This window comes from Ahaetulla prasina, chromosome 13 (assembly GCF_028640845.1).
Source record: "Ahaetulla prasina isolate Xishuangbanna chromosome 13, ASM2864084v1, whole genome shotgun sequence".
NCBI classification, from domain to species: Eukaryota; Metazoa; Chordata; class Lepidosauria; order Squamata; family Colubridae; genus Ahaetulla; species Ahaetulla prasina.
Genome location: NC_080551.1, coordinates 10,994,561 through 11,015,857, shown reverse-complemented (window position 1 = coordinate 11,015,857; position 21,297 = coordinate 10,994,561). Strand labels below are relative to the sequence as shown.

Genomic DNA, 21,297 nt, shown 5'->3' with positions numbered 1-21,297 from the left:
CTGGGGGTTGAAGTCCGATAGGCTTAAAGTTGCCAAGATTGGAGACCCCTGAGCTAAATCTCTCTTAACTTAAAGCCGTTTCGCCTCTCATTGAGACTACGGGTAGTAAATATATGACTGCCCCCCCCCCCCCTCTCCAAGAGCTGGGCCACCCAAGAATTGGTGTCCTAGAGGCAATTTTGTATCACTTTAATACTTTCCTCTTAGCTTGTTTATATAATCAGAACTCTGTATCCTTTCCGAAGTATAGCATGATTCTGGTTTTGGTCACTAAAATACAAAAAAAAAAACCTGATGGAGAGATACAGTGTTGCTGAAGGTTCAGTAAGAGAAAGCAATATTTTTTAAAATAAGTATTTCAGAATCTGGGCTTAACTAATTGGTATTTATGTAGACCAAGACCAAAAAACAAACAAAAAAAACCACCAGGGGCATTAATTTTAGTTTGACATGGTACCAAGTGGCCTCTTCAGAAATTTTGGATTACAAATCCCATCGTTCCAGAGATTCGGTGGCTCAGGAATGGTGGAGTCTATTATCCAATGCATTCGGGAGACGCCAAGTTTGGTTTGTGGTTTGGTTTGTGGCATAGTGGGTAGATTTTACAGTGGTGAAATACAATTTTTTTTTACTAACGGTATGTGGGCGTGGCTTGGTGGGCGTGGTGTGGCCTGGTGGCGTGGCTTGATGGGCATGACAGGAGAAGGATACTGCAAAATCCCCATTCCCTCTCCATTCCTGGGGGAAGGATACTGCAAAATCTCCATTCCCACCCCACTTTGGTGCCAGCCAGAGGTGGTATTTACCAGTTCTCCAAACTGCTCAAAATTTCCGCTACCGGTTCTCCAGAACCTGCTGGATTTCACCCCTGGTAGAATGCAGTATTGCAGGCTGACTGCCCACTGCCAGGAGTTCTATCCTGACAAACTCAAGCTTGACTCAGCCTTCCATTCTTCCAAGGTGGGTAAAATGAGGACCCAGATGGTTGGGGACAATAAGCTGAATCTGTAAACCACTTAGAAAGGGCTGTAAAAGCACTATGAAGCAGTATATAAGTCTAAGTGCTATTGCTATTAGGAGCCCTGGTGGTTTAGTGGTTAGAATAGCAGGCAAATTGCCCATTGCCAGCTGTTCGATTCTGACTCGCTCAAGGTTGACTCAGCCTTCCATCGTTCCGAAGTAGGTAAAATGAGGACCCAGATGGTTGGGGGCAATAGGATGACTCTGTAAACTGCCTAGAAAGGGCTGTAAAGCACTAGGAAGCAGTATATAAGTCCAAGTAAGCCGCCCTGAGTCTTCAGAGAAGGGCGGGATATAAATGCAAAAAAAAAAAAGTGCTGTTGCTATTGTTTGAGAAAGCAGGGTTAATACTTTGGAGTTAGTATTTTGGAGCTTGTATTTTGAAGATTTTTCTGTCACATGGATTATACCGTTTGAAGTTGTTGGGAGCTACAGTTCAACAGGTTCCGAAGCGAGATGCTTTGCTCCCTGCTATCGTCGAGGGAAATGATTCAGTCAGTAAAACTATCGATGCAGGTAGTCCTCGATTTGCGACCACAAGCGGAAGCAGAATTTCTGTTTGCTAAGCAAGGCAGGTGTTCAGGGACTCTCACCTGACTTTGTGAGCTTTTTTCTTCCCCCCCCCCCCACCGCAGTTGCTCAACAAATCACTCTACAGGCAGTCCTCAAATTATGACCACAATCGAGCCCAAAATATATGTCGCTAAATGAGACATTTGTTGAGTTGAGCTTTGCCCCGTTTTATGACTTTTCTTGCCACCTTTGTTCTAAGTGGATCACTGCAGTCGTTAAAGTTCGTAGCGGGGTTGTTGTGTGAATCTGGTTTCCCCCCATGGAAACCAAAGGCACTTTTGTGTCTCAAAAGGTCACCGAAGGGCATCAGGTGACTGGAATAACTCTGCAACCGTCATAAATGTGAGTCAAGCATCCGAATGTAAATCCCATGACCATGGGGATGCTGCAACGGTCGTAAGTGTGAAAAATGGGGAAACCTCATTCTTTTCAGCGCCGTTGTAAATTTGAACAGTCACTAAATGAACTGTTGTAAGTCGAGGACCTGCCTTTAAATGGTTGTACGTTGAGCACTGCTTGTGGTCCTAGACTTCATGAATTTTCTGGTAGTTCTGGCTTTCAGAAGCATCTGTGATGTTGACTAATCACCGCACAGCAAGAGGTCTATGGAGATTCTCAGTCACCCAAGTCATGTTATCCCAAGGCAGGGGTGAAATGCTCCCGGTTCGGGACCAGATCGCCCAATCCAGTAGCAATGGCAGCGGGTGGTTCGGAGAACCGGTACCAAAAATCCCTGCCCACCACCCCCATGCTCAGCTGTACCGTGCGATCATCAGGGTTTGGGGTTTTTTTTTAACTTTTAAAAGCATTTTTTCTTCTGCTGAAAAAATGCTTTTAAAAGTAAAAAAAAAACCCTCTAATGATCGCGTGGCTCAGCTGGGATCGTCGGAGGAGCCTTTTAAAAGCTTTTTTCTTCAGCGAAGAGATTGTGGAAAAAAAATGCTTTTAAAAGTAAAAAAAAAAGTTGGCCATGCCCACCCAGACATATTTCCCCCCCACACCAAGCCACGCCCACAGAACTAGTAGTAACAAATTTTACATTTCACCCCTGTCCCAAGAGGCAACTGGACTTTCTTTTTTCTTTTGAAGAAGTTTGGCTTCTTGTCCAATTCCCCGATTCTTATTCTATTCCCCACCAGGATGGATGTGATTTAGATCAAGTCGATTTAAATCACTAGTGAAAAGGCTTGATTTAAATCAGGTCGCCTTAAATCATAATTTTTTTTAAAAAAAATTATAATTTTTTTTTTAAAAATTCTTTAAAAGAGCAACTGTCATCTCTGCTCTGAAATTGTTTGAATGCATCAATGCTGGGCATGTTATCTCAGCTTGCAGAGCCTGGATTCATTGAGCGAGTTTACCAAACGTGTAAATATTGCAGAATATACAGTCTCATGCTGCATAACTAAGCTCCAATTCATGCTGAATAAATGAAATTGTTAAAGTGTCTTAAATAGAAAACTATCTTTTGATAGATTTTTTTATTCCAAAAGCATTTTATTAAAATAAATTTGATGAAAATAAAAAAAATCCAATTTTGAGTTTAAAAAAAAAAATCATCATTTTTTTTATCCACCCTGTTCCCCACCATCCAGTCAGAGCTGAAGAAGCTTCTTGGATGAGAAGTGAAATGTCTTCAAAAGAAAACAAACAAACAAGAAAGTCCAGTTGCCTCCTGAAAAAAGCATCTTTTGGGACACCCAGCAAGATAATTGCTCTTTCGCAAGTCTTTTTTACATCTTTCGTCAGATCTGAACTTCAATCCAGTCAGTTTCCTTGGGTGATCCATATTGTAGCTACGATAGGAGAAAGGAGAGTCAGCATCTCCTTTGGTTGCCTTAATTCTCTCATCTAGTTTTTCCTTGACACCTTTTTTTTTTTAATCAGATCTACGGTTTGGTAACCTGTGATGGGACAGGTTGCAAGTTCAGCCACCTCCATTTATTCTGTCAGTAACGCAAGGCTTGAAAAGCTGGTGGAAGTCGAGGGTGGTGCCTTGCAAATATTCTGATCACAACCCTGAGACATAATTTCTGCACAATTGGAAATAAGGTGGATGGGACAAGAGAGCCTTCTAACAGACAACAGTTATTTTTTATTGGCCAAGTATGATTGGACACTCAAGGAATTTGTCTTGGTGCTTAAGCTCTCAGTGTACATAAAAGAAAAGATACCTTCATCAAGGTACAACACTTAATGATAGTCATAGGGTACAAATTTAACACTTAATGATAGTCATAGGCTATAAATAAGCAATCAGGAAATAATATCAGTATAAATCATAAGGATACAAGCAACAAAGTTACAGTCATACAATCATAAGTGGAAGGTGATGGGAATGATGAGAAGATTAATAGCCGTGCAGACTTAGTGAATAGTTTGACAGTGTTGAGGGAATTATTTGTTTAGCAGAGTGATGGCGTTCGGGAGATCTCAGCTTTACAAGCCTTGATAAGATGTGGTTTTTTTTTCCCTCAAGGATCCACTTCACTGGACTTCACTTAATTTGGGTTTCACAATGATGGGACGATGGCTAAGTTCACACAGGCTGTGGTGTACAAAGCAGAATGGACGGGCCTTAGTTATACAAAGAAGTAGTCCCGCTGGCTGGCTAGCTGGCTTTCTGGAATATTTTATTTCTAATAACACCATTCAGATAGTGCTCAACTTATGGTTGCATAGCTGCTCCAAGATTGTCGTGTCCCACTCCTCCGCTGACGGCCGAGTCAGGGAAATCCGAATCAGGCGTGCCTCTGCAGCTCTGCCAAAGTCCTAGCAAAGTCCTCAGGGCAGGCAGGAGACCAGAAAGTGACTTCAGCAAGATATGTTTAGACTTTGCCTGACTCAGAGAATGCCAGAAAGCAGGTCCTTTATATAGGCCATGGGGTGTGGCTCCATGACTCAGCACTTATCCAGGCCTGCCCCTCCCTTCCTTCTGTTGCCTCCGTCTATCAAGTCTTCTGACGCGAGGGTCACTCCAGTCTGCAGCTGTTGGCAATTGACCTCCCTCAGGCTCACATGCTGTGGAGGAGGGGGAGAGGTCTAGTTGCTCCGTTTGCCTGGGCATGGAGCCAGAGCTGGGGGCTGGAGATACTTCCTCCTCTTCAGCCTGTCTGGGCATGGAGCCAGGGCTGGGGCCGGGAGGCATACTAGGACATTCCTCCGTGTTCGGAAGCAGATAAGAAGGCCCCGGCTGTGGTGAGATCGGACGAGACACAACAAAGATATGATGGAAAATTCCCCCTCCAAAAAAAGATACTGATAACCCAGATTCAGAGTTCTATGACTGCCCCCGCCCAGTAGTTGTGTAATCAATTTTTGTGTGCTCGGCAACCAGCCTACATTTATAGCCATGTGCAGTGTCTTCTTGTTGCACGACTATGATTTACTATGCTACTTGCTGGAAACTGGCATTTATGTCCCGTTTCCTGCAAAAAATCCCATTGTGGTCAATAGGCTTTCTTAACAACCATCACAAAAAAGTAACAAAACCAGATTGGTCTTGCGATGACTGGCATAAATAACTTAGAACTGTAATTCTGAGCTGAATTATGGTCGAAATTTGATCACTTACCTGTATTGGTTTTTTGTTTTTTGTTTTTGTTCCTCACCTGATAGTCGGGGGAAGAATCAGTACCATTCAGTAAGTTGCAGTTAAGATTTATTGCTCCAGCCTGCTGCACACAAGACTCTGATATTTGACACTAAATTGGCGACAAGAAATTGATGCTAGATAAGAGTTAACAGAATTCAAGAGGACTTAGAGTTTTAGACTGATTGTGGGTACATAACAATTCTAAAACTCTAAAAAAAAACCTCTAAAAACTCTAAAAGGGATGCAGTGGCAAAGACATTGAGCTCATCAATCGAAAGGTCGGCAGTTCAGCGGTTCAAATCCCTAGTGCCGCGTAATGGGGTGAGCTACTTGTCCCAGTTTCTGCCAACCTAGCAGTTCGAAAATAGGTAAGAAATGCAAGTAGAAAAATAGGGACCACCTTTGGCGGGAAGGTAACAGCATTCCGTGTGCCTTCGGCATTTAGTCATGCCAGCCACATGACCACAGAGACGTCTTCGGACAGCGCTGGCTCTTCGGCTTTGAAATGGAGATGAACACTGCCCCCTAAAGACTGGAATGACTAGCACATATGTGCAAGGGGAACCTTTACATCTACCTTTTAACAACTCTAGGCTGATGGCTCACTTAACTCCACCCTCCAGCTCTTCTCCTAAACCCGGTGCTTGTAACTGAAATCTCAGGACTGCTGGGTTCCTTGGTGCCAAAACAGACACATCACAAAAAACGTTACAGCCTAGGTATGACTTCCAGTAAGAATGAGGAACTTGTGGTTTTCCAGGAGTTGTTACAGTTATTCCACCTCCTTGCAACTCCAGCGAATGTAGTGGTGGTGGGGAGGTTGGTTTTCCTTTGACAGGGGCCAAATTCTTCAAGAGACAGAAACTTTGAAACTCAAAACCGGCTGCCTCTGTTGAAACAGATTTCTTACCATTTGTCAGTTGCAGTTAATCATTCATGGTCTGAAGAAGAGCAATTAACTGGTTCTCATGAAGGGAAGTCATTAAATAGGAGTAGCTGGGAGAACCTAATCACGCCACTTGATCCGGATGGATCCCTCTCGGTGGAGGGGAAGGTGGCAGATCTGTCTTGTAAAGTAGTTGCATTATTTATAGAGAAGCCAGCTTTAAAGAGCAGCTGATTAAAAAGACAAAAAGAGAGAGAGAGACTGAGACTTGAGACTTAACACCGGATGTTGACTGCAGTTCTGTACCCAGGAGTTGCAGTTTTGTTCAGCTTCTGCCTTGAGTTTCGCCTTGTGTTCGGAAAGCTTATTATGATACCCTTGGAGGAATTTTGATCTGGTTAATGTCTCTAATAGGAAGTTTCTCTTTAATTAGGAGAGAGGGGAAGTCCGTTTCCTAAATGTGAGTTTCAGCGAGAGAAGAAGCAGTGTTGTGGGTTTCACCCCCCCACACCCCCGACTATTTACTACTTTCTTAGCAAGAGTAAAAACAAAACAAAACAAAAACAGAAGAGCAATAGAAAAAGTTCCTTTTTTTTTTTTCCTTCCCTGGTGTGGATTTTTAGCAAGAGTTCCTTGCTTCAGCTTCCAAGAGAATTGCTCACCTGGGTGTCGTTAAAAGAAGATGACAAAATCAGGAGTGGAAGGATTAGACAATAAATATTATGGTTTTACGGCCCGGTCTACCGCTAGGCAACTGAAGTAGTTTCCAAGCCTGCTCTTTGATTTCCAAGCTAACTTGGTACTTTGGATGAATGCTGTCCCTCCACCAGTGCCTGCGAAAAATTCCCCACCTTCTGTAGGCAGTTGATATAAATCTTCAGAGGAATTATTGAGCCTGTTATTTGTACTTTTATAAGTGTCTGGTTTGTACGGTAACCAAACAGGACAGCTTACAGATTCCCAACGGTTAGTCGAGGCTTCAGAAGGAACAATTGCAACCAGCCTGCCTTCCATAGAAGATCAGAAAGACTGAGAAGGGTCTATGGCAGTGGTTCTCAACCTTTATAGTGCTGCGACCCCTTTAATACAATTCCCCACGATGTGGCGACCCCAACCGAAGGGGGAGAAAAGCGTCAAACTGGTTTTTTTTTTATTTATCGCGCCTGAAGCCGTATTGGCTAGCGATCTGAACTGCTTACGATTGCCTTGAGGATGGAGGCATTAAAGCGGAGACTCCTCCCCTATTAAGTTTATCACGCCTGAAGCCAGATTAGGGTAGCGATTGGGAGTGATTGCAGCTGGCTTGAGAGGGAGACATCAGAGCAAAGATTTCTTTCTTTTTTAATTCACCGCACCTGAAGCCAAATTCGGCTAGCGATTTGAAAAGCCTGCAGCTGGCTTGTGGAGTCAACCACTGGAGCGCGATTCTTCGACTCGCAAGTATACTTCCCATATTTCCGATGGTCTTAGGCGACCCCTGGCAAATCGTCATTTGACCCCCAACGGGGTCCCGACCCACAGGTTGAGAACCGCTGGTCTATGGAGATTCTCAGTCATTCATGGTTGTGCCAAAGGGTTGCTTTTTCAAGAGGCAACTGGACTTTCTGGCTTTTCTTTGAAGACGTTTCGCTTCTTATCCAAGAAGCTCCTTCAGCTCTGATTGGATGGTGGGGAAAGTCAGAGCTGAAGACGCTTCTTGGTTGAGAAGCAAAACATCTTCAAAGAAAAACTAGAATCTCCAGTTGCCTCTTGAAAAAGCACCTTTGGGAGGATTGAGAAGATGCCTTCACATTCCTCATATCCTGGACATAAATTGTTTCAACTCCTCCCGTCGGGATGCCATTATAGGACATTGCATGCCAAAAGAACTGGACACAGTTTTCTCCCTCGTGCCATCATTCTGCTAAACACCTAATTCTTACAGTGTTGTCTAATGCCTATGTGTATTTACCATCTAGTAGTGCTGTAGCATTATTATCTATCCTTATTCTTTACTCCCTCCTTTTATTGGTATTATTTTACTGGTATTATTACTATAAGAGCTGTGGTGGTGCAGTGGTTAGAGTGCAGTACTGCAGGCTATGTCTGCTGCCTGCCGGCTGCCTGTAATTTGGCAGTTTGAATCTCACCTGGCTTAAGGTTGACTCAGCCTTCCATCCTTCCCAGGTGGGTAAAATGAGGACCCAGATTCTTGGGGGCAAGAGGCTGACTCTGTAAACCACTTAGAGAGGGCTGAAAGCACTGTGAAGCGGTATATAAGTCTAAATGCTATTGCTAAGTGCTATTATTCTGTTGCTTTTCGTATACACCAAGTGCTTCTGTCCCAGAGGCAAATTCCTGGTGTGTTGAGTCACGCTTGGCCAAATAAAGTATTTAATTCAGTTCAGTGTTGTCATCTTGCTTCAGAATGCTTGGAATTTTCTCTTGTTCTTCCCTTTGGTCTTTTTCTTTTAGTTCTTTTCTGTTCCTAACTTGTAGCAGTTGCCGCTTCTCATTATCAGCCGGTGTTTGGTGCTGCTAAATTCCAGGGTCTAGAACCATGATGGCGAACCTATGGTATGTGTGCCAGAGGTGGCACGCAGCGCCCTCTATGATAGGCACACGAGCTGTCTACCCAGTTTAGCTCTGCTGCGCATGCCTCTCGCTGGCCAGCTGATCTTCGGGTCTCTGCTGCGCATGCACGGGGAGGCGGGGCACTTGTGGGGGGCTGTTCACGCATGTGTGGGGGCAAGGCACAAGAAGGGGGAAGGGCGTGCATGTGTGGGGGGCGGGGAGCATACACGGGTGCCATGCACGCACTGCATTTTGGGGGTTCGGGCACTCGGTCTGGAAAAAGTTAGCCATCACCGCTCTAGAATATTAACTAACCTTAGTTCTAAAGTTCTAAAATTACTACAAACTAATTTTAGGAAACTAAAATTGCTAACTGATCTTAAAAAAAGAATTGCTGGGTGAGCTATTTTAGCATTAAATAAAAGAAAAGCTAAGGGTTAAGAGCTCGCTAAAATCCCATCACTCAGTAGCCATGTTGCTCTCAAGTTGTTATCTTGTTTATCGACTTAGACACCAAAATGTTTTGAGCCTGTAGTGCAAACTTGGTTTAGGATTACAAGAGATCTACCCAAAACAGAAACTTAGAAAGTAGCAGGAAATATCTGGATTTTTCATGCCATTTTTTTTTACTTGACACTTTTTAAAAATGTTTTAATTTTTTTGCATTTTGATCTTGTGAGTCTCTTTGATTGTCTTTTGGACCAGGAGTCTCCAATCTTGGCAACTTTAAGACTGGAGGACTTCAACTCCCAGAATTCCTCAGCCAGCAAAGCAAAGCTGGCTGGGGAATTCTGGGAGTTGAAATCCACCAGGCTTAAAGTTGCCAAGGTTGGAGACCCCTGTTTTGGACAGGTTAACTAATATCTATTTAATAAAGAATTAACTGTAGGATAGGAACAGCTCTGCCCCGATTGTTTGTATGTGTTTGAGTAGAAAGCGCGTTTCAGTTTGAAATGACAAATCATCGTATCACTCTTGGTTTCTCTAAACATTTGCTATTGAATAATCATCAGCTTAACATCACCAGCAATTTGAAGGAAAGAAAATCTGATAGATTGTTTTCTTGAATTAAGTTTAGGAGATAATTTCCTTACTTTACAACAGTGCAATACCTTCCCTTTTAAATATATTATTTTATAATGTGTACATTGCTTACAAATCTGTCAACATTGTAAGCTGTAGCTTCACTTAATTTAGCCAGTCTTTTTTCTTTCCTGTTACCTTTTAATGCATGAACGGAGCCATTTCCCCTCCCCCCCATCTAAAAATACCTGTGAATTGCTGATATAAAATAGCAGATAACATTTTTAAGGAGCGTTTTATTTTCACACTTTGAGAACCTTTCCCAACCCAGAATTAAAGCACAGATTATGCTTGGAAACAAGACTATTTAATACGAGCAGGAAGTTGATGAGTGTATTGTTACTGAGTTGAGTAGCACTTTTTCACACCTTTTCCTGTGGTGGTGGGGGATGCACATTTTATAGATGGAAATGTATGCTGAGAAGATGGGTGGGGGATGGAAACTCTTTTGAAATGTGATAGCCACATTCATATGGCTGCGGCTGACTGTTGGGGGCGAGTCATTGGCCCCAATGGAGAGGGTGCGCAACTTGGGCGTTCTCCTGGATGGACGGCTGTCTTTTGAAGACCATTTGACGGCCCTCTCCATGAGAGCTTTTTACCAGGTTCGCCTGGTTCGCCAGTTGCGCCCCTTTCTAGACCGGGATGCCCTATGCATGGTCACTCATGCTCTCGTGACATCTCGTCTGGATTACTGCAATGCTCTCTACATGGGGCTCCCCTTGAAGAGCACCTGGAGGCTCCAGTTGGTCCAGAATGCGGCTGCGCGGGTGATAGAGGGAGCCCCTCGTGGCTCCCATGTGACACCTCTCCTGCGCAGACTGCACTGGCTACCTGTGGCCTTTCGGGTGCGCTTCAAGGTTTTGGTAACTATCTTCAAAGCGCTCCATGGCATAGGGCCGGGTTACCTACGGGACCATCTGCTGCCACCGATTGCCTCCCACAGACCCGTGCGCTCGCACAGGGAGGGACTCCTCAGGGTGCCGTCAGCCAGGCAGTGCTGACTGGCGACACCCAGGGGAAGGGCCTTTTCTGTGGGGGCTCCCACCCTCAGGAACGAACTCCCCCCAGGACTTCGCCAACCTCCTGACCTTCGAATCTTTCGCCGCGAGCTTAAGACACATCTATTTATTTGCGCAGGACTGGACTAGAATTTTAAATTTTAAATTTGGTTTTAACGGGGTTTTATTATTTTATCGCAATTTTTTAATATTCGGCCTTATTTAATAAGTTTTTTAATTGGTGTTTTATTTTGTATTTATATGTATGTTTTTATTAGGCTCCCCCGGGAGATAGGGCGGTATAAAAATGCGATTAAATAAATAAATAAATAAATAAATAAATAAATAAATAAATAATAATTTCCTTGGCACAAATGAAGAAATAGTTTGCCATTTGAGGCCCTAGTCCGCTAGTAACATGGCCCCACAAAATACAATAAATTAAGTAAATAAAGGAAGTTATCTGTCTGTCTGTCTGTCTGTCTATCTATCTATCTATCTATCTATCTATCTATCTATCTATCTATCTATCTATCTATCTATCTATCTATATCTATCATCTACCTATCCATCCATCCATCCATCATCTATCTTCTAAGCAATTGTAGCCTAAAAGATGAGCTAAAAATTCACAGTATTATTTTTTAACATGGTTTTGGTTTCTTCCTCTATAGAACATGGTCCAGCACAATCCCCGGGAAGGTGGAGTTCTTTTCCAGCGAGGGCTCAGATATGTCTCTTCCGATCCCCATCGTGTCGCTACCTGGCGTAGATGACTCTTACCCCCCGCAGAAGAAATCATTCATGATGCTCAAGTACATGCACGACCACTATTTGGACAAATACGAATGGTTCATGCGAGCGGATGATGATGTCTACGTGAAAGGAGACAAGCTGGAGAACTTCCTGCGGAGTTTGAATAGCAGTGAGCCCCTCTTCCTAGGGCAGACCGGACTAGGCACGACCGAAGAAATGGGGAAACTGGCCCTGGAGCCTGGAGAGAACTTCTGTATGGGGGGTCCAGGAGTGATCATGAGCCGGGAAGTGCTTCGGAGAATGGTCCCTCACATTGGGGAATGCCTTCGGGAGATGTATACCACCCATGAGGACGTGGAGATCGGCAGATGCGTACGAAGATTTGCAGGAGTGCAGTGTGTCTGGTCTTATGAGGTAGGTCGGGGCAGGAGTAGAGAAGGATTGAAGTTTTCAAGATGTCCTCCACAGTGGTCATTCTAAGCAATCTCTCTCTCTCTCTCTCTCTCTCTCTCTCTCTCTCTCTCCCTCCCTCTCTTTTATTCTCTCTTTTTTCTCTTTCCCCCCCTCTCTTCCTCTTCCTCTTTTCCTCTCTTCTTTCCTTCCTTCCTTCCTTTCTCTCTCTATCTCACTCACTTTTTCCTCTCTTCTTTCCTTCCTTCCTTTCTCTCTCTATCTCACTCACTTTTTCCTCTCTTCTTTCCTTCCTTCCTTTCTCTCTCTATCTCACTCACTTTCTCCCCCCCTCTCTTCTCTCTCTCTCTCTTCCTCTCTCTTTTCTCTCCTTCCTCTCTATTTCTCTTCCCTCTCTTCTCTCTTTTCCTCCTCCTCTCTTCCTTCCTCCAGTCTCTCTCATTTTCTCTTCCTCCTCTCTTCTTCTCTCTCTCTCTCCTCTCTCTTCCTTTTCTCTTCCTCTCTCTGTTTCTCTCTTCCCCTTTCTATTTTGCTCTTCCCCCTCTCTCTTTCTCTCTTCCTCTCTTTTTCTCTCCTTCCCCTCTCTATTTTTCTCTTTCCACCTCTCTTTTCCTCTTTTCCGCCCTCCCTCCCTTCCTCTCTCTCTTTCTCTTCCCCCTCTCTTCTTCTTCTTCTCTCTCTCTCTCTCTATTCCTCTCTCTTTTTCTCTCCTTCTCCTCTCTATTTCTCTCTTTCCCCCTCTCTCTTCCTCTTTTCCTCCCTTCCTCCTCCCTCCCTTCCTTCCTCCCTCCCTCCCGTCCTCCCTTCCTCTCTCTCTCATTTTCTCTTCCTCCTCTCTTCTCTCTCTTTTTCTCTCTTTTCATCTCTCTTCCTTTTTTCCTTCCTCTCTGTTTCGCTCTTCCCCCTCTCTCTTCCTCTGTCTTCCTCTCATTCTTCCTCTCTCTTTCTTTCTCTCTCTCTCTCTCTCACATACACACTATATTTTTATGAACCAGCAAAGGAAAATTTTTGATTTGGATGCTAGATCATTTCCAGGGTTCAATAACTTATGAATGGAAATCTTATATCATTCGCATTATTCGGTCATGTATTAAGCATGGAAGGAGATCTGTAAGGGGAAAACTGTTTTCCAGTTAGGATTCTCCATCTGTTTATTGCCTCGAGCACCAAGAACATTCAGCTCAGAGACAGGGGGTGCCTGAAAAACAAAAGTTACCTAAGTTGCAATGTACATTTTCATACCTGATCTTTTCATATGTTGCATTAAAACATGGCTTTTTAACCCTGACTTATAGATTAGTACCATCAACCTAAGCCATACATTCTGGTTTAAATGCCAGAATAACTGGTTGTCGCAGTACATGGAGCTGTGAAAAGTAGTTGCCAAACTGCAGTGGTTGGTCTCAAGGACGGTGTTATCTGAGCCATTCCTTTGGCTCAGTCTTTTGGGTGTCCCTAACTTCTATGTTTTGTAGAAATCTGAATTTCTCAGAAGTACAAGTTTTGTTCTCATCAACCAACTTCTCCTTGATAAATGAGGTTGATTTTGAGACTGTGTGTTCTGTATTAGTCAGCACTGTTTCTTTTAATTCCTGATATCTTATGAATGACCTTCTTATGAGATCAACGCAGAGAGAAGACTGTAAACTCTACATTTAGTACATACTGTATTTTTTGGACTATAAAACACACTTTTTTATCTCCCAAAAGGGGGTGAAAATGTCTGTGCGTCTTGTAGACCAAATATTGCTGAAGCCCTGCCCATCCACCAGCTGTTTTTTTGGCCTCCACGTGCCTTTTTGGGGGGCTGTTTTTTGGCTTTTTCAGGCCTTTCTTTGGCCTATTTTCGAGGCTTTTTTGGCCCATTTTGGGGGCTGTTTTTGGCCTTTTTTCAGGGCTTTATTCAGCCTGTTTTTGAGGCTTTTCTCGGTCTATTGTTTCTGAACAAACAGGCTGAAGAAAGCCTCGAAAATGGGCAAAAAAAAAAGCCTCAAAAACAGGCTGAAAAAAGCCTAAAAATGGCCCCCAAACCCTCCAAAACGGCCTCAAAAAGACCCTCCAAAAAGCCTTAAAAACAGGCCAAAAAAGCCTCAAAAATGGGCCAAAAAGCCTTGAAAATGGGCTGAAAAAAGCCCCCAAAACAGCCTCGAAAATGGGCTGAAAAAAGCCCTGGAAACAGGCCAGAAAAAAGACTGGAAAAAGGCCAAAAAAAAAAAGGAGGCCTTTTTTTTCTTGTTTTCCTCTTCTAGATTTAGGTGTGTCTTATACTCAGGTGCGTCTTATAGTCCGAAAAATATGGTATATGGGGTAGATGCCTGGAGAAACAAGAAGTTGGCTTCAATTAGGATGTTCAGTGCTGATCTGCTTCCTGGTCATTGGTCTTCTAGGGATCGAAATCTCTGCTGGTTGGATCCATGGGTATCATGATTGGGAATTACAAACCAACCATGAGTTTTGGTGAGCATAATGCAGGCAAATCGAAAAGGCCAGGATATCATTGATTGAAAGGTTGATTGTGGCTGGGTAATTGACTTTATTGTGCGTACCGACGATTAATCTAACCCCAATCCAAAACATACGTCCCAAATCAACCCCCAAATAAATTGCCAGGAGTATTGTAATCCCCTCAAAACTTTTCCCAAAGTAGTAAAATAAGTTCCCGCTAATCTTTCAAGATAGGGAGAAACAGCTGTCACTCAGCAATGCCTCTGAAACTGAAGGCATTCAGAAATCCCCAATAAACCAGTGACCCCCAATCTTGTGGGCACCAGGGACTGGTCCCTTGGAGAGAGATTTTTCCGTGGACCGGGGGGTGCTGCCTGCATCTTGCGGATGGGTTTTTGCTTGTTGGCATGGCTCATTTGTTGGCATACTGTGGACCAATGTTGGTTCACAAACCAGGGATTAGGACCCCTGCAATAAACCCATAAATCCTTCTATTGAATATTCCTCATTCTTTTTCTCCCTGTCTGCCCCCGGCATCTATTTTTTCCCCTCTCTAAATTCCCAAGAACTACTGTTCTGGAAACAGATGCAAAATAGTGGCTGGAGAGAAAGAGGTTACAAACAGCGTTTTTCCAACTTGGAAATTTTAAGATGGATGGATTTCAACTCCTGGAATCCCCTAGCCAGCCAGGTTTTTCAGAATACTAAATATCTTGCAGATTAAGGAAGGAAAGACCTGTTACAGAACCAATTCATAACTTCGGGAAAGGATAAGCTGTGAAAAAGAGTTAACAAAGTTAACTCCCATCTTAAATCTGCTAAGTATAAGTCAGGGGTCTCCAAACTTGGCAACTTTAAGACTTGTGGACTTCAGCTCCCAGAATTCTTCATGCTGGCTAGGGAATTCTGGGAATTGAAGTCCACAAGTCTTAAAGTTGCCAAGTATAGGTATCGGTATAGGTCAGTGATGGTGAACCTTTTAGGCACCGAGTCCCGAAAAAGTTGTGTAGAAATGTTGTGCACATATGTACGCGCTCATCGGGGTCGCCGGTTTTTAGCACTGCCATGCGTGTGAAGGAATCGCGCTCCGGAAAAGCCAAACTTCCGTGTTCTGGTGCACATGCGCACCTGACAACCTGTCGTGTCCCACTCCTCCGCTGACAGCTGGGTCCGGGAAATCCGAATCAGGCTTGCCTCTGCAGCTCTGCCCAAAGTCCTAGCAAAGTCCTCAGAGCAGGCAGGAGACCAGTAAGTGACTTCAGCAAGATAAGTTCGACTTTTGCCTGACTCAGAGACTGCCAGAAAGCAGATCCTTTATATAGGCCATGGGGTGTGGCTCCATGACTCAGCACTCATTAAGGCCTGCCCCTCCCTTCCTTCTGTTGCCTCCGCCTCTCCAATCTTCTGATGCGAGGGTCACTCCAATCAGCTGTTGTTGGGAGTAAACCCTCCTTAGGTTCACCTGCTGTGGAGGAGGGGGAGGGGTCTAGCTGCTCCGTTTGCCTGGGCATGGAGTCAGGGCTGGGGGAGGGAGATGCTCCTTCTTCTGCAGTTTGTGTGGGCATGGAGCCAGGACTTGGGCCGGGAGGCATACATTCCTCAGTGTTCGGGAGCAGGTAAGAAGGCCCCGGCTGCTCTGAGGGCGGGCAAGACACAACACAACCAGCTGGCTGGCACGCATGCGCACACTGGTTTTCGGCACTGCCATGTGCATGAAAAACGGCTGATTGTCACGTGCGCACGCACACCAGAAACCCAGAAAACAAACAGGCAAGGCCGAGCATGCCGGGCGATACGGTTTCGCGTGCCATTTTGGGCACATGTGCCATAGGTTCACCATCACAGGTTTAGGTTGATCAGACACAACAGATCTGGAGAATTGTTTTGGAAGGCTTTCTAGATCCTTACTACTTTTGAAGATTTTTCCATTTAATCCAACTGCTGTGCTTGTGTCCTGAATTTGCCAGCCTCACAAGGCTTTGGCAAGCACGCATGTAGAGTTTGGTTTTGTTTTTTTAAAAAATATATACTGGAACTGACGTTTATTTATGATAAACAGATCCAAGTGAACAGCCTGATTTAAGGGAGTAGTGGAAATCTTATCGTCCAGTATAAGGGCCTCTGGTGGCTCAGCAGACTAAGTCTGTCTGTTATTAACACAGCTGCCTGCAATTACTGCAGGTTCAAGTCCCACCAGGCCCAAGGTTGACTCAGCCTTCCATCCTTTATAAGGTAGGTAAAATGAGGACCCAGATTGTTGGGGGCAATAAAAGTCGACTTTGTATATAATATACAAATGGATGAAGACTATTGCTTGACATAGTGTAAGCTGCCTTGAGTCTTCGGAGAAGGGCGGGATATAAATGCAAATAATAATAATAAAAATAACTGGAAGAGAAAACCAGTCACCAGTGCGTTGCAAATAATCCACTGGTACTGATGAGCTGGCTTGGAATTATTTTCCGTTGATACTTTTGAGCAGGCCACGGCCACCCCAGCTCCACGAAGGGAAAATACGTCACGTGACAGCCACGTGACGCCCCGAGTTTGACACCCGTTCTCTTTTGAGTTTATTCTTATTAACAACCCCCTTTCTTAATAAGAAATTATGAGTCATTTCTTTTTCTTCGCACTCTTTGGGGTTGTTTTTTTTTAAAATCGGCCAAGTGGTTGATTTCTTCCGCCTTCTTCCTGCTCTCTGTATCTTAGCAGTGTACGCTGTGACAAGAATAGATTTTTTTTTTCAAAAAAAAAAAAAAAAGGTTCAGTAGGTATTTTTGGACCTGGAAACAATGGGCTGTTGCACGATGCCTCTTAAAATAAATCATGCGGTTTACGAAGGGTTTTTTTCTGCAGCAAAGGTTTTCGGTTCTGTGCACAGAATTGAAAAGCTTTTTCAAAACTCCTATGTGTTTTTTTTTTAATCCCCTGCACTAAAGTGGAACCTCATGGCTGGGATGGAAACTCTCGCACACATTGTCTCCTGGCAGACTGTACAAGGACTGCCTGACACAGCTCCTCCATCCATCAAACGTTGTCCTTCAAACAAACGTCACTCCCAGGCTCTCTGGGAAGAGAGCTGTTCGCACTGTCTTGCCATCTGTGGGGAGATCTCAGAAATGGGAGTCTGGGATCCTTTGATCTTTTGGACTGCTTTGATCTTTTGGACCGCTGGACCAGATGGCCCTCGACTTACAACAATGGGTTTAGTGACCGTTGGAAGTGACAGTGGCCCTTACCACCATTGCAGTCTCCCCATGGTTCATCTGATCCAAATTCAGACGCTCAGCAAGTGGCTCATATTTATGACAGTGGTGTTTTGTGATCCGTCAGCAGCCTACGGAGCTGGCAACGGAGTCGGACAGTGATGAGGCTGAGGTGGGGCCAGGGCCATCGGGGAGTGAGGTGTGAACTCCAGAGCCTCCAGAGACTGATAGTAGTAAGGCAGAGGAACAAGAGGAGCCTGTTCCTAATGCACGCATGAGAAGAGCTGCCAAAAGGCAAGAGCAGCTCAAGCAGAGAGGACAACTCAGAAGTAAGGCCAAGAGATGATTGGCCCCTGCCATAAGGCTTAAAACAGACCAGCACCAGTGTTTCAGCTTGCCAGAAAACAACGTTGTAGCTACGTCCTCTGCTTTGTGTACGTCTTTGTTTTTGTAGCTTCTGGACATTTGCCAGGAAGGGCCTTTGGCAGTTTCTCTAATTGGACTAAGGTTTGTGAGATAACTGAAGAATTTGTGTTTGGGAGGCATTTGTTTTACTTTGAGTTGAACGGACGCTGGGAATGAAGTAAATAAAGTTTGTTTTTCCACGGACTAAGTTTACTACTACCTACTTGGGCCTGGGTCACAACAGGTGGACAGTGTCTTGGGAGGTCATAGGATCCCCTTTGGCGACCTTCTGACAAGCAAAGTCAACGGGGCAGCCAGATTCACTTAATGACCCTCTTGCTCATTTAACAGCTGCAGGGATTCGCCTAAGAACTATGGCAAGAAAGGTCGCAAAATGGGACAGAACGCACTGAACAAATGTTTCACTCAGCAGCATACATTTTGAGCTCAATTGTGGTTGTAAGTCAAGGATGACCTGTAATAAGCTGGCCAAAGAGCAGGGTAGGTCATTACATAAATGGGGGCAAAATGTTCCTAAAACCCATTGTTGTTTGCTTCCTGCCCCACCGTAAGGGCGGCGTGGTTGGATGTGTCTTGAATTTGACGGAATTGACCCAAAAGTGTTTTTCTCAAGAGGCAACTGGACTTTCTGGTTTTTCTTTGAAGATGTTTCGCTTCTCATCCAAGAATTTTTTTCTGCTCTGACTTGGAAGGTGGAGAAAGTCAGAGCTGAAGAATCTTCTTGGGTGAATGAGAAGTGAAACGTCTTCAAAAAAAACCCCCAGAAAATCCAGTTGCTTTTTGAAAAAAGCACCTTTGGGACCTGGATGGTTGAGAATCTCCGTAGACACTGATGGAATTGAGTTTCCCAATATTTCATGTGGTCCTTGATTTACAATCATCACTGGAAAAAGTGACTACTGGAACTTGTACTTATAACTGTCATGGTCACATGATCTAAATTTGGCAGCTTTCAGCATTTCAGGATAATAACAGAGTTGGAAGGGACCTTGTAGGTCATCTAGTCCAATCCCCCGCCCAAGCAGGAGACCCTATACCATTTCTGATAAATGGCAGTCCAATCTCTTCTTGAAAGTCTCAAGTGATGAAGCTCCCACAACTTCTGAAGGCAGCTTCTGTTCCATGGGTTGATTGTTCTCACTGTCAGAAAATTTCTCCTTATTTCCAGGTTGAATCTCTCCTTGTTCAGTTTCCATCCCTTATTCCTTGTCTGGCCTTCGGGTGCTTTGGAAAATAGGTTGTCCCCCCTCCTCTCTGTGGCAGCCCCTCAAGTATCGGAACACTGCTATCATGTCTCCCCTTGACAATTGGCATGTATTGAACTGTCCTTGGTTTGTGTGATCCCCGTTTGTGACCTTCCCAGCTGGCTTCCAACAAGGACAGTCAATGGGAGTTGCCCAATTGCCTTTGTTAAGCATTATTCTTGTTATTAACAACTGCAAGCTATCCGCTTACCAGCCATGGATGGTTAAAAAGGTTTGCAAAATTGGGTGTGGCTCATCTCACAACTGCCATGCCTAACAGCCAAGATTCTGGTCCCAGTTGTGGTCCATAAGTCAAGAGCTATCTGTAGCAATTCCTGGTTGTCACTATGCTATTGCGTACATTCCAGCAGGTATGTGTTTTTCAGGTGAGGTGTGCCAACTTCTGCCCCTGAATTTTGAACAGACTGAGAGTTAGCTTGCTGTCCTGCCAGCAACGCAGTCTCTCTCTCTCTCTCTCTCTTTTTTTCCCTTTCTACATCCTGGATTTCCTGCAGTGGTTTTGCAGATGGGGTTCTTGACAATTGCCATGTCATGCAACTTGGTGACTGCCAGCCCTGCTTGAAATGTCATCTTGATGGCTTGCTTATTGAGTCTGAAGAGAGTCGTGCCAACGTTACTCGGTCTCTTTGTGCGTTGCTCTTGTTTTAATGAGTGCAATTAATGGAGTGGTGCTGTATTGTTCCCAAGCAGCTTATTTTAGGCAGCCCGGGCTGATAGTCATTGCGTGAATAAAATGAATATGTAACAAGCCTCCTTAAGAATCTATTTTTAATTCTGGGGCAGTTCACCAGTTTGGGGCTGACGTATCTAGGGCAGTATTTCTCAGCATCTTGAAGATGTATGACTTTCAGAATTTCCCAGCCTGCAAGATGTAGATCAAGAATTCCCTGCTAGTCAAATCCAGTGTGATTGGCTGAGTTGGCACAGAATGAGGAAATCAAACACATTTGCAATTTGTTAGATGAGAACGGACTGTCTTAACTATGGAGATTCTCAGTCATCCAGGTCACAGTTGTCCCAAAAGTGCTTTTTTCAAAATCCAACTGGACTTCCTTGTTTTTTCTTTGAAGACATTTCGCTTCTCATCCAAGACGCTTCTTCAGCTCTGACTGAACGGTGGAGGATGGAAGGATTTGTATTCCTTCCAGTCATCTGGTCATTAACATTCTTCCTGACTTAACTTAGTTATTCCACTCACTGATTAATTATGAAGAGCTTTTTCTTCTTCTTCTATGAGTTTGCCTTGTGCAACATAGGTAGGGGCAGAACAAGATTTATTTATCTATAACATTTATATAGCTGCCCGTCTCACACAACTGACTCTGGGCTTACAAAATTAAAACAGACCCTTCCCAAACATGGGCAGGGATGGGCTGCTGGGGGCTCACAGGGGTTCGGGAGAACCTCTAGCTAAGATTCTGTGCAGTTCGGAGAACCCCTAAATCCCACTCCTGGCTGCCCCCCCCCCCGCCGCCCCCTCAGGAGTCTCCACTTGGTCCATTTTGGATGCAGGTAAGTGCAGGGTACGTGCGGAGACACAGGGAGGGCGAAAAACGGGCCTAGCGGAAGTTCGGGAAGGCCTCCAGAGGGCCTCCGGAGGCCGTTTTTGCCCTCCCGGAGGTTCTAGAAAAGCCTCCAGAGCCTAGAGAGGGCAAAAATGCCTTCCCCCACCCGCCATGGTGCAGGAGGCTAACTAGGCCACGCCTACCATGGCTCCACCCACCCAGCAACCTGGCAGAGAACCCCTTGCTAAAATTTTTGAAGTCCATCCCTGAACATAGGCACCTCCTGATGCCCAAGGATAAGGGCCTTTGGTGGCTCAGGCTGGTAAGACAGTCTGTTATAAACACAGCTACTTGCAATTACTGCAGGTTCAAGTCCCACCAGGCTCAAGGTTGACTCAGCCTTCCATCCTTTATAAGGTAGGTAAAATGAAGACCCAGATTGTTGGGGGCAATAAAAATTGACTTTGTATATAATATACAAATGGATGAAGACTATTGCTTGACATAGTGTAAGCAGCCTTGAGTCTTCGGAGAAGGGCGGGATATAAATGCAAATTAAAAAAAAAACAACA

At 44.5% G+C, this 21,297-nt stretch overlaps 1 protein-coding gene across 1 annotated transcript in view; it reads left to right on the top strand.

The window, feature by feature from the left end:
* The window catches only part of CHSY1 (chondroitin sulfate synthase 1), a 125,238-nt gene that overhangs the window by 6,189 nt on the left and 97,752 nt on the right, over nucleotides 1-21,297 (top strand). Inside the window, exon 2 of the mRNA XM_058156175.1 lies at nucleotides 11,386-11,881. Coding sequence (XP_058012158.1) covers nucleotides 11,386-11,881 — 496 coding nt within the window. The remainder of the gene's footprint in view (nucleotides 1-11,385; nucleotides 11,882-21,297) is intronic.